This window comes from Heptranchias perlo, chromosome 23 (assembly GCF_035084215.1).
Source record: "Heptranchias perlo isolate sHepPer1 chromosome 23, sHepPer1.hap1, whole genome shotgun sequence".
NCBI lineage: Eukaryota > Metazoa > Chordata > Chondrichthyes > Hexanchiformes > Hexanchidae > Heptranchias > Heptranchias perlo.
Genome location: NC_090347.1, coordinates 2,381,698 through 2,394,173, shown reverse-complemented (window position 1 = coordinate 2,394,173; position 12,476 = coordinate 2,381,698). Strand labels below are relative to the sequence as shown.

At 44.1% G+C, this 12,476-nt stretch overlaps 1 protein-coding gene across 4 annotated transcripts in view; it reads right to left on the bottom strand.

Moving 5' to 3' along the window:
* mbtd1 (mbt domain containing 1) overlaps positions 1 to 12,476 on the bottom strand; it is a 61,383-nt gene that overhangs the window by 41,828 nt on the left and 7,079 nt on the right. For all 4 annotated transcript variants that reach the window (XR_010966938.1, XM_068003818.1, XM_068003819.1 and 1 more), the window contains exons 2-5: positions 10,543 to 10,744; positions 4,857 to 4,990; positions 3,127 to 3,244; positions 1,892 to 1,974 (exon numbers count right to left, since the gene is read on the bottom strand). Coding sequence is in view for 3 of the 4 variants with exons in the window: in XM_068003818.1 (XP_067859919.1) it covers positions 1,892 to 1,974; positions 3,127 to 3,244; positions 4,857 to 4,990; positions 10,543 to 10,744 (537 nt within the window). In the remaining variant the exon portion in view is untranslated. The remainder of the gene's footprint in view (positions 1 to 1,891; positions 1,975 to 3,126; positions 3,245 to 4,856; positions 4,991 to 10,542; positions 10,745 to 12,476) is intronic.

Below are 12,476 nucleotides of genomic sequence, written 5' to 3'. Positions count from 1 at the left end.
GGTAGTGCCACACAACACGTTGGATGGTGTCCTCAGTGCGAAGACGGGATTTCATCTCCACGAGGACTGTGCGGTGGTCACTCCTACCAATACTGTCATGGACAGATGCATTTGCGACAGGTAGATTGGTGAGGACGAGGTCAAGTAAGTTTTTCCCTCGTGTTGGTTCGCTCACCACCTGCCGCAGGCCCAGTCTAGCAGCTATGTCCTTCAGGACCCAGCCAGCTCGGTCAGTAGTGGTGCTACCGAGCCACTCTTGGTGATGGACATTGAAGTCCCCCTTGCTACCCTCAGTGCTTCCTCCAAGTGGTGTTCAACATGGAGGAGGACTGATTCATCAGCTGAGGGAGGACGGTAGGTGGTAATCAGCAGGAGGTTTCCTTGCCCATGTTTGACCTGATGCCATGAGATTTCATGGGGTCCAGAGTCAATGTTGAGGACTCCCAGGGCCACTCCCTCCTGACTGTATATCACTGTACCGCCACCTCTGGTGGGTCTGTCCTGCCAGTGGGACAAGACATACCCAGGGATGGTGATGGAAGAGTCTGGGACGTTGGCTGAAAGATATGATTCTGTGAGTATGGCTATGTCAGGCTGTTGCTTGACTAGTCTGTGGGACAGCTCTCCCAATTTTGGCACAAGTCCCCTGTAAGGAGGACCTTGCAGGGTCGACTGGGCTTGGTGTTTTGCCGTTGTCGTGTCCGGTGCCTAGTGGTCCGATGCCGGGTGGTCCGTCCGGTTTTATTCTCATTATGACTTTTCGTAGCGAGATTTTACAACTGAGTGGCTTGCTAGGCCATTTCAGAGGGCAATTAAGAATCAACCACATTGCTGTGGGTCTGGAGTCACATATCGGCCAGACCGGGTAAGGGCGGCAGGCTTCCTTCCCTAAAGGACATTAGTGAACCAGATGGGTTTTTACGACAATCCGGTAGTTTCATGGCCATCATTACTGATACTAGTATTTTAATTCCAGATTTTATTTTAATTAATTGAATTTAATTAATTAATTGAATTTAAATTCGCCAGCTGCCGTGGCGGGATTTGAACTCATGACTCTGGATTTTAGTCCAGGCCTCTGGATTACTAGCCCAGTAACATAACCACTATGCTACCGTACCCATAGCCTTTCCACCATCTACAAGGCACAAGTCAGGAGTGTGATGGAATACTCTCCACTTGCCTGGATGAGTGCAGCCCCAACAACACAAGAAGCTCGACACCATCCAGGACAAAGCAGCCCGTTTGATTGGCACCCCATCCACCACCCTAAACATTCACTCCCTTCACCACCGACACACTGTGGCTGCAGTGTGTACCATCCACAGGATGCACTGCAGCAACTCGCCAAGGCTTCTTCGACAGCACCTCCCAAACCCACGAACTCTACCACCTAGAAGGACAAGGACAGCAGGCACCTGGGAACACCACCACCTGCACGCTCCCCTCCAAGTCACACACCATCCCGACTTGGAAATATATCGCCGTTCCTTCATCATTGCTGGGTCAAAATCCTGGAACTCCCGTCCTAACAGCACTGTGGGAGAACCTTCACCACACGGACTGCAGCGGTTCAAGGCGGCGGCTCACCACCACCTTCTCAAGGGCAATTAGGGATGGGCAATAAATGCTGGCCTTGCCAGCGACGCCCACATCCCATGAACCAATAAAAAAAAGGTACAGCATGGATTAGATACAGAGTGAAGCTCCCTCCGGACTGCTGAATGGCACACCGCCAGCTCCTACTGTACTTATCCTTACGGCCCAAGCAAGCTTTTATAAAATTAATGGCAGCTCATTATTACCAACATTTGTCTTCTTTGGGAAAACTCTACATTTAGGCACAGTGATTGATGTCATGCACAGGTCAGAGAAACAGAATTCTACTCACGTGTTTGAAGCAGCTAACAGGAGCCCCAGTAAGTTTATTGCTCCAAATGTACTGACCCCAGTCAAAACCTTCCACAGTGACTGCTGTAAAATGATGACATATGTAGTGAGAAAACAGGCCGCATCAACAGTCTCTCACTGAGCAATAGCAGGCCCAGGTAGCAACTGTCTAACTTAGGCTAAAGGGGAAGAAAGGTCTTGGAACAGCACTGTGTATTTCTTCACTTCTCACCCATTTACCCCCATCAAGGCTTTGATTTCTTGCTGGGTTACAGATCCCTGGGAATTGGTCACCTTCACGTTCCTCACCAAATTGGCAGTCATGTGTGTGTGAGGCGCTACAGCAAGCAGGGAAATCCCCATGTCAGCTTAGCCCCACTGCTCTCCTCACCAGACGTGTAGACACGTGCACTTCCAGCACGAGATCACTGGCTGGGAAACAGGATCACGAGCCCTGGCTGTATTTTCTTTTGCTGACCCAGGTGTGCCGTGGTCGACTGTGGCTGCTCTACTGCTGCTCTGCCCGAGATCGACATCTCAATACAGGTCGAGAACCAAACCTGGGACCTCACTAGTCTGTACGGCTCAGCTGTTCACAGAGTAAACTCACTGACCCACACAGGAAGCAGAGGAATACTTAAAGAACTACCTGCTTGTCCATTCAAAAAAGTATATAAAATAAAAATGTCTTGACTTTTAAAAAATGAATATTTTTTTTTAACTTCAATGGGGACCGGCTATATCACGTCTCCTTGCCACTAGCCTTGGTGATAGTGACAGGAAGGAGCCGTGTGTTTCTTGGAGTATGTCCACATGTTACAAAGGGGACTGTGACCTTGGACCAGCCTAGGAGCTGAATAAGCCCAGGAAAGCATGCTACCAACTGCATGTGATACATACACATGCTAAGACATCACCCTTTCTGGTCACTCAGTACTTCACTATCAATATCAGCAAGACAGAAAAGCAAGGCCAGCCAAGGTTTTTTTTTAAAATTTGATCACATGCCCGAAACCTCAAGGTACATAAAGTTTTAAAATGTATATCGCTGAACAGTTAAAAATAAAAATATAAACAAATGGGAAAATGTACAAAAATTTAGACAAGTTTTCCAAATGTGTAAACTATTGTTAAAACTTAATTTTTCCTCCCTGATCCGGTCACTTCTTGTTTGACAAGAACTTCCAATTACAATCATTTTCAGTGTAACGCAAGGTATCAGAGATGATGCATCACCTGCTTTACTCTTGGTTTGGTTCTGTTGCAGGCTTGCCTGGTACTGTGCATAGGCAGCTAGTTTCGCCACTAAAGGCTGTTTCTGTAAAACTTTTGCCTTCTTAGTTGGAGGTTTTCCCTGTTGAAAAGAAAAATACGCACAATTGACAGATGTAATGTCCCTTCCAGCACAGACCAAATTAAATGCACGATGGAAATTACTGACTTAATTTTTGCGAGCCACTGTAATTGTATTCCTTTGCATCAACAGACGTGGAGGCTGAGATCACACTGTGCAGTACTAATAATGAACACTGTGTGAAAGATTCCTCAGTTAGTTATTTTAACAAAAGCATTGACCTAGAGGAATTTCATACAATGTGCTAACAGGTTTGTTGCTGATAATGCCTAGCACAATATCAACCCCTCCTAACCAGTTCCCCAAAGTATTCAGTAACCATTGTTTAAAGAGAAAAAGAAGCATATTAAAACTAGCGAATTGTCACAACTTTTTTTTTGAAGAGCCACTATAACAATCTTTGGACAGTCAGTATTTAAACTCTGAACTGTTTGGCACATTTAGTACCTTTCTTGCAAAGTGACTTCATGCCATTAGATCCAAGTAAATACTATCTTCAACACTTTGCTGGTGATGGTGCTAAGCTATCCAGGACCCTTGAGTGATGAAGGAATTGCAGTATTAAGGGTTCTAGAAGGAATAATCAGTGTAATCAACAAAGGAGAAGGCAGTTTTGAGGATTACAGATGAGGAAATTAAGCCGCAAGGAGCAGTTACTGGAATGACAAACGGGATGAGGGACATGGATTGTTGTGGTGTCGATTTAATTAAAACTGTTGTCTACAGGAACTGTACTCCAGGGAAAAGAGATACATGTACTGGAATCTCATCCCACAAGCTTTACCATAGGGAAAAGGAGGGCCAGTTTATTAACATCCACACATACAAACCCTTAATAAGCTCTGTTAACATGCGTTGCTTACATCTCTCTTTTGCGAGGCTTCCAATCACAAAATTTGAGAGGGGGAGACTGAAGAGGGACTTTGCTGTGTGTCTGATATTAGAAAAGTAGTCTAATAGTAACTTCTTGAAAATGACTAAAATCTAGTTGTGTCTATTAGCTGTACCACTGTGTAATCAGATCCATGTGTAAAAGACATGCTACAAAATATTTCACGGGAGACAATTCGGTCAATCACTGTCAAAAGAATCAATTGTAAGCAACGACTTATAGGAACTCCACACCATAATTAAAGCACTAAAAGAACTCAGCTCCTTTAAAAATGATTATTGCCATCTCAAGAGAGGAGAATAGTCTCGTGCCATTTTAAATTATAATCAATCAGTGACAAGAACTGCAATAGTAACTAAGATTTATGAATATCAGTGGTATTCGTAAACCTTAGTTACTATTGCAGTTCTTGTCACTGATTATAATTTAAAATGGCACGTGACTGTTGAACTGCCATATGCCGCTTAAAGGGAAAGGAGTGTGTCAGAAAACTTCAGACCAGCCTGGGAGCCAATCCACAGCCATCCAACCTCGATTGGCTGGGTATTGCTGCATACTCAGAATTCTGGCTCCCATTCAAATAGAGAGCTGTTCCAGGATGAACCTCCGCACAACTGAGATCTCACTGGAAAGACTGGGAGGGAAGGAGACCTGAAATTGCAGGTGTACGAGAGTCGGAAAAATCAATGCTACATTATATACAGGAAACAGAAACAGTACCTGAAGTCTAGCTAAAATGCTGGCTTTTTTCGAGTTGGATGAGTAGCTTCTGGAGCAGGACACACTGCAGAATCGCTTGGTCTTAGAATAAAAAGCATCCCTCACTCCGACCATCCCACACATCTCACAGGTGGCTGGTGAAGACAGCACAGAACCAGAGAACAATCAGTAAACTAATGGCAAGAGCTCACTCGCAATATGTGCAGTCATCCTGTCACTGCTTCATCACTCAAACAGAGCACAGGTTACAGATCAGGTTTTTAAAAAAAAAAAATCACAAAAAAAAGAGTAGGACTAGGAACATAGGATCAAGAGTAGGTCATTCAGCCCCTCGAGCCTGTTCGGTCATTCAATTAGATCACGACCAGGCGTTACCCTGGGTTTGAAAACTGCTCTTTTGGCTTGGGGACCTGGGTTCAAATCCATTCCAGCCTGATCGGGTGACAGCTTTCTCAAACTGTGGGCTGCAAAGGGACCTACAGAAAGCCTCAGCACAGCACAGCTGCAAGTGAGCGTGGATTCACAGCACCGAACGTCCCCCAACTGGCCAATCTAACTCAGGGAGGCCATCAGGATGGAGAGAACTTTGCTTCACAATTGGCTGTACTTCCTAAACTGGAAATGGGAACCTCAAAGTGCTTTTACATTGGTTTAGTGCCAGGTCTCGATTCATGGTCTTGTGTATTTGCCAGGCCCAGTGACTGATGCCCTGAGCGGATCCAGCAGGGATACCTTGGCATTGCCACCGACTGCACGAGAACCACAGGTCGGACCTGGCAACATTACCAAGGCACTAAATCAATATAAAAGCAGCTGCTGATAACAATGGTGCAGAGTGGAAATAGGTCCCGTTCTCTTGCTATGATAAGCACAAAAGAAAAAGTTAATTTCTCCATCACCCATCTCCCCCCAAAAAAAACAGGCAGCAAGAAGTTTGTTTTAAAATTAGAACTCAGAATTTCTAACTATATGTTATTTATTGTGCTATATGAGTTGTTAAAAATTCCCAATAAGTTTAACACATTTTACAGTAAAATTGTTAAGTCACATATACAGCAATAGATGATCCAAGTGCTATCAGAGTTGGGCAGCCCTTACTTGCTGCAGAAAGTTGGGAAGGATCTAGTCAAAGCCTGTAGATAAATTCATCAGCTGTATAATCACACTCAGTTACCTGATTATAGGATCCCAAACAGCTCAATATTGTGCAAAGATAGGGACAATAGAGAAAATATTGGATTTCTCCTCAAAACATTTTTCATCTACTTTCAAGTGATGGTCTTTATAGATTTGGTAAATGAATGTGAGCAAAATAAGTTCATAGTACCATAAGAGATGCAGTACAGGAGGAGGCCATTCAGCCTATCGTGCCTGTGCCAGCTCTTTGAAAGACCTATCCAATTAGTCCCATTTCCCTGCTCTTTCCCCATAGCCCTGTAAATTTTTTCTCCAAGTATTTATCCAATTCCCTTTTGAAAGTTACTATTGAATCTGCTTCCACCACCCTCTCAGGCAGCGCATTACAACTCGCTGCGTAAAAAAATGTTTCCTCATGTCGTTTCTGGCTCTTTCGCATCCTCTGGTTACCGACCCTTCTGCCAATGGAAACAGTTTCTCCTTATGTCAAAACCGTTCATGATTTTGAACACCTCTATCAAATCTCCCCTTAACCTTCTCTGTTCTAAGGAGAACAACTCCAGCTTCTCCAATCTCCACATAACTAAAGTCCCTCATCCCTGGTAACATTCCAGTAAATCTTTTCTGCACCCTCTCTAAGGCCTTGACATCCTTCCTAAAATGTGGTGCCCAGAATTGAACACAGTACTTCAGCTGAGGCCTAACCAGTGTTTATAAAGGTTTAGCATATCTTCTTTGCTTTTGTTCTCTAAGCCTCTGTTAACGAAGCCCAGGATCCCATCTGCTTTTTTAACAGCCTTCTCCTGCCACCTTCAAAGATTTGTGTATGTGCACCCACAGGTCTCCCTATTTATATTGCCTCTCCTCATTCTTCCTACCAAAATGCATCACTCCACACTTCTCTGCGTTAAATTTCATCTGCCATGTGTCTGCCCATTTCACCAGACTGCCCATAAGAACATAAGAAATAGGAGCAGGAGTAGGCCATCCGGCCCCTTGAGCCTGATCCGGAATTCAACAGGATCATGGCTGATCTTCTACCTCAACGCCATTTTCCTGCACTATCCCCATATCCCTTGATGCCTTTAATATCTAGAAATCTATCGATCTCTGTTTTGAATGTACTCAATGACGGAGCCTCCACAGCCCTCTGAGTTAGAGAATTCCAAAGATTCACCGCTCTCTGAGTGAAGAAATTTCTCCTCATCTCAGTCCTAAATGGCCTACCCCTTATTCTGAGACTGTGACACCTGGTTCTAGACTCCCCAGCCAGAGGAAACATCCTCCCTGCATCTACCCTGTGGAGCCCTGTAAGAATTTTGCGTGTTTCAACGAGATCACCCCTCATTCTTCTAAACTCTAGAGAATACAGGCCTAGTCTATTCAATCTCTCCTCATACGACAATCCCGCCATCCCAGGAATCAGTCTGGTGAACCTTCGTTGCATTCCCTCCATGGCAAGTATATCCTTTCTTAGGTAAGGAGACCAAAATTGTACACAATTGGTGCAGTCTTACCAAGGCCCTATATAATTGCAGTGAGACATCTTTACTCCTGTACTCAAATCCTCTTGTAATAAAGGCCAACATACTATTTGCCTTACAAATTGCTTGCGGCACCTGCACGTTAGCTTTCAATGACACATGTACAAGGATACCCAAGTCCCTTTGAACATCAACATTTCCTAATCTCTCACCATTTAAAAAATATTCTGCATTTCTGTTTTTCCAAACCAAAGCCAAAGTCCACATCCTCCTGAAGTATGTTACTATCCTCCACATTGTTTACTACATTTCCGAGTTTCGTGTCATCTACAAACTTTGAAATTATACCCTCTATACCCAAATCCAGGTCATTAATATATATCAAAAAGAGCAGTGGTCCTAAGACTGACCCCTGGGGAACACCACTGTATACATCCCTCCAGTCTGAAAAACAACCGTTCACCACTTCTTTCTGCTTTCTGTCCCTTAGCCAATTTTGTATCCATGCTGCCACTGTCCCTTTAATCCCATGGGCTTTAATTTTGCTAACAAGTCTATCATGTGGTGCTTTATTAATTGCCTTTTGAAAGTCCATGTACACAACATCAATCGCACTACCCTCATCAACCCTCTCCGTTACTTCAAAGAACTCAATCAAATTAGTCAAACACGATATTCCTTTAACAAATCCATGCTGACTTTCATTTATTAGCCCAGACTTTTCCAAGTGCCAATTTAATTTGTCCCGGATTATTGTCTCTAAAAGTTTCCCCACTACCACCGTTAGGCTGACTGGCCTGTAATTGCGGGGTTCATCCCTCTCCCCTTTTTTGAACAGGGGTGTATCATTTGCAATCCTCCAGCACTGCCCCCATATCTAATGAGGATTGGAAAATTGTGGCCAGAGCCTCCGCAATTTCCACCCTTACTTCCCTCAGTAACTTAGGATGCCTCCCATCTGGACCAGGTGACTTTCCTACTTTGAGTACTGCCAATCTCAAGTACCTCCTCTTTATTTTTATCCTATCCAATATTGCTACTACCTCCCCCTTTACTGCTACAATGGCAGCATCCTCTTCTCTAGTGAAGACGGATGCAAAGTATTCATTTAGTACCTCAGCCTCCACAAGATGATCTCCTTTTTTGTCCCTTATCGGTCCCACCCTTCCTTTGACTACCCTATTACTATTTATATGTTTATAAAAGACTTCTAGGTTCCCTTTTATGTTAGCTGCTAATCTATTCTCATACTCTCTCTTTGCCACTATTATTCCCTTTTTTAGATCTCCTCATTCTGTATTCAGCCTGGTTCTCTACTGTATTATGAACCTTACATTCGTCATAAACCTCCTTTTTCTGTTTCATTTTAATCTCTATAACTTTAGTCATCCAGGGAGCTCCAGCTTTGGATGCCCTTCCTTTCTCCCTTGTGGGAATGTGTCTACTCTGCACCTGAACCATCTCCTCCTTGTTCCTCCCATTGTTCAATTACTGTTTTGCCTGCCACTTTTTGATTCCAATCCACCTGGGCAAGATCCCCTTCTAATTCACTGAAATTAGCCCTTCTCCAGTTAAGCATTTTCACATTTGATTGTTCCTTGTCCTTTTCCATAACTATTCTAAACTTAATTATATTATGATCAACGTTCCCCAAATGCTCCCCCACTGAAACATGCTCCACTTCAGTCCCCAGAACTAAATCCAGCACTGTTTTCTTTCTGGTTGGGCTGGAAATGCACTGTTCCAGAAAGTTCTCGAAAACATTTCAGGAATTCCTCCCCTTTTGCCCTTTACGCTGTTACTGTCCCAGTCTATATTGGGGTAATTGAAGTCTTCCATTATCATTACTCTATAGCTCTTTCATCTTTCTGTAATTTGCCTGTCAATGTTCTCCTCCATCTCCTTCCCACTGTTTGGTGGCCTATACTATACACCCAGTAGCGTAATAGCTCCTCTATTGTTCCTTAAGTCTAACCAAATAGATATTGACTTTGACACCAAAACTACATCATCCCTTTCCAGTGCTATAATAGTTTCTTTTGTCAATACTGCCCACCCCCCTCACCCCCTCCTTTCTTATCTTTCTCGAATACGTTGTAGCCAGGAATATTAAGTACCCAATCCTCCCCTTCTTTGAGCCAGGACTCTGTTATTGTCACTAAATCATAGGCCCATGTGGTGACTTGAGCCTGCAGCTCACCAACCTTATTTACCACGCTGACGCGCCAGTGCTCGGGAATTAGATACAATTCTACTTTTCCAATTGGTTAACTGCATGCGACACTCAGGGATTTGGTATCAGCGGCCAAAACACAGGTCAAACACAGAGAGGACACAGTGTAAAGCTCCTTCTAACGTATCCGTTGTTCTTTGACCACCAACCTCCATTGCGCCAAACATTTTCGTCCATTAGCCTTCCCATGGCCTCTAAGCATGACTGGGGAGTAATGAAGAGAATTTTGCGCTGTTGATCTGCATCCACTAAGCAATGGTTGAGACAGTATCAACCTCATTTCAGTTTGGACCCCAGTTGTCTGTGTTCAAATTCAGCCCACACTGCTGGGATTAAAGTCTCATTCAAATCTTTGTACCCTTGGCATTCTAAGAGGTCTGGTGGGGACACTCCCAACACTTCCCGTGATGCTTGTCCACACGTTGATCAAACAGCTGAATTGCACAGAGACTTCATGCCCGATCAGGAATTTTGCAAACTGAAAAACTTTTATAAGGCAGTTGTGGCAAATCTTGCCTAGTTAATTCATTCTGACCAGACAGGACACACATCATAGGTTTTGCAAAAAGGAAATGGGCTACTGACATCGGTCACTAGCTTTGGGTGGCATTTGAAAACCCTTTTATATTTAATAAGCAGAAGACCAGAAGCTGGATAACTGGAGACCACTCCGTGTTTGGACTAGGCACTCTACACAATAGGGTGAATGGGAACAGCTGAGCCCAATCGTATACTATGCAGTGATCTCCAATCCACATCATGGTACTCTACCCATCTTGTAATAGCCAGAGAAGCACAAATTGCAATACACAAGAGGGAACCTCTCACTGACCCATTCCAGATTTGCCATCTGGGTACGTGTAGACTTGTCCATTGGTTTTGATAAGTGGGAGACTGGCTGGTATCGACGTAACTTCCTCTTCGCTCTCATCAGAGCTGGAGCTGCTGCTGCTATCTTCACTGCAGCTGTCATAGCCGTCAAACATTCCAAACGAGTCCCTCCTCTTCCTCTCTGACCGTGGCGAGTGCTCAGTCTGCAAACACATTACAAAACATTTCAGTGTGTATCGCAGTAGATATTGCACACTTTAAGAGCCAGAGTGCCTTTTGCACTGCTTGTTTGGGTACTTGTATCAAGACTGAGAATGATTTGCTCCCAACCTTCCGTTAATCCTACTTGGAGGTGACTGAGCGCAACGCAAGTGTTACTACCTCCCAGAGCACTGATAAGGCAGCAAACTGAAGGATGCAGAAAAACCAGACACAAGACTGTACCTATTATTCCATGGCACAAGTTTCTGCTTATGGTCTCTGTAGTTATTGGTGCCCACAATTTACTCACCCACTGCCCAAAGAGAACGGCAGGGGACAAAAGCAAACAGTAAAGGCTGCGGCTGCTGGAGTGGACTTTGCACAACACCCGTTTGTGATTTGACCTCTACTTCCACCCTCATTTCCAAACATAACCTGCTGTTAGATTACAAGATTACAGTAGTGTGACCAGATATGTTTGCGCCAATCAGGATCAGTACATAAACCTTGGACAACATCTGCTCAATAGTAAGGCCCTGATAATGTGAAAGTGAAGGCTTTGTTCAGAAGCATTTCTGTTAACCACAGTAACTGAACACAAAGGCAGTCTCAATATTCAAGAACACTCTGTGCCCTAGCTCTCGTCATGAATAAAGTCAGTTTCCCTCCTCCTACTCCTTCCCCCAGTTTCTTCTCCTTATTCCATCCCTCCTGAAGGCACAAATTGTTGTGGTATACAGTTCCACAAGCACCAACTATCCTCCCATACCTCACCCAAGTGATCAAGGAGCACCGATATTCATCTATGAGAAGGGGCTAGTAAAGAGGCAAGGTGGGGGGGGGGGGGGCGGGGAGGAGGAAAAAGAGAGAAAGAGCATCACAACTGAACCCAATTCTGACGTCCAAGTGCACACACTTTCCAGTAAGAGTCAATTATGAGAAGGAACCTTCAGCCCTACCTGGGACGCTGAGGTGTTTGTAGAGACCCTTAAGTGAGGAACGAGCCTGGGATATATATGCCTGCAGATCTATCACTCAGTAATACCCTGAGTCACACATTTGCCCAGTCAGTCACTGGGACTCACAATCAAATACTTTATACTTCAAAAAGGAAAAAACCCTCACCTTTTATATGCAAGCTGTTTTGCATTTTCATCTCCCTGCAGCACTCTTTAGCAATAGTTGAGAGTGTAGTGAGGAAACAGCCCTGGGCCAGTATGCACCTAGCCTCTAGTGAATGAGCACTGTACAGGGCAGTGAGCCCACCAGATTGAAAAGCACCCAGCTACTGTTATACACTTCTCCTTTATACCACAAAAGAACAGCAGATCACACCAAGATTATCTCAGTTGCAATTCCCAGCAAGAACGGGATTCCCCAAGTAATATATGGTCAGGCTTCAAAAAAAACCCATAGGAAACGGTCTTTTAACACAACGAGAAGCAGAACTGATGAAACATTATCGATGCACATTTTTCCAGTTTTTTTTTTAAAATTAAAAAAAAGTAAAATATTTCATTGAGAAAAAAATATATAAATCACCGCTAACCCTTCTTGAATTAATTGCTCTGCGCAAAGTAGTAAGATTCCAACCTGTAAATTCTGTCCATTTCTAATCTCAATGGGATTCTCTGCTCAGTGGCTGGCAGCGCGTCAAATCTCTGGTCATGCACTTCCCAGAGTATACACAACCCCCGTTTATGATACAAGTTAACAGTGCCATGGCATCGAGAC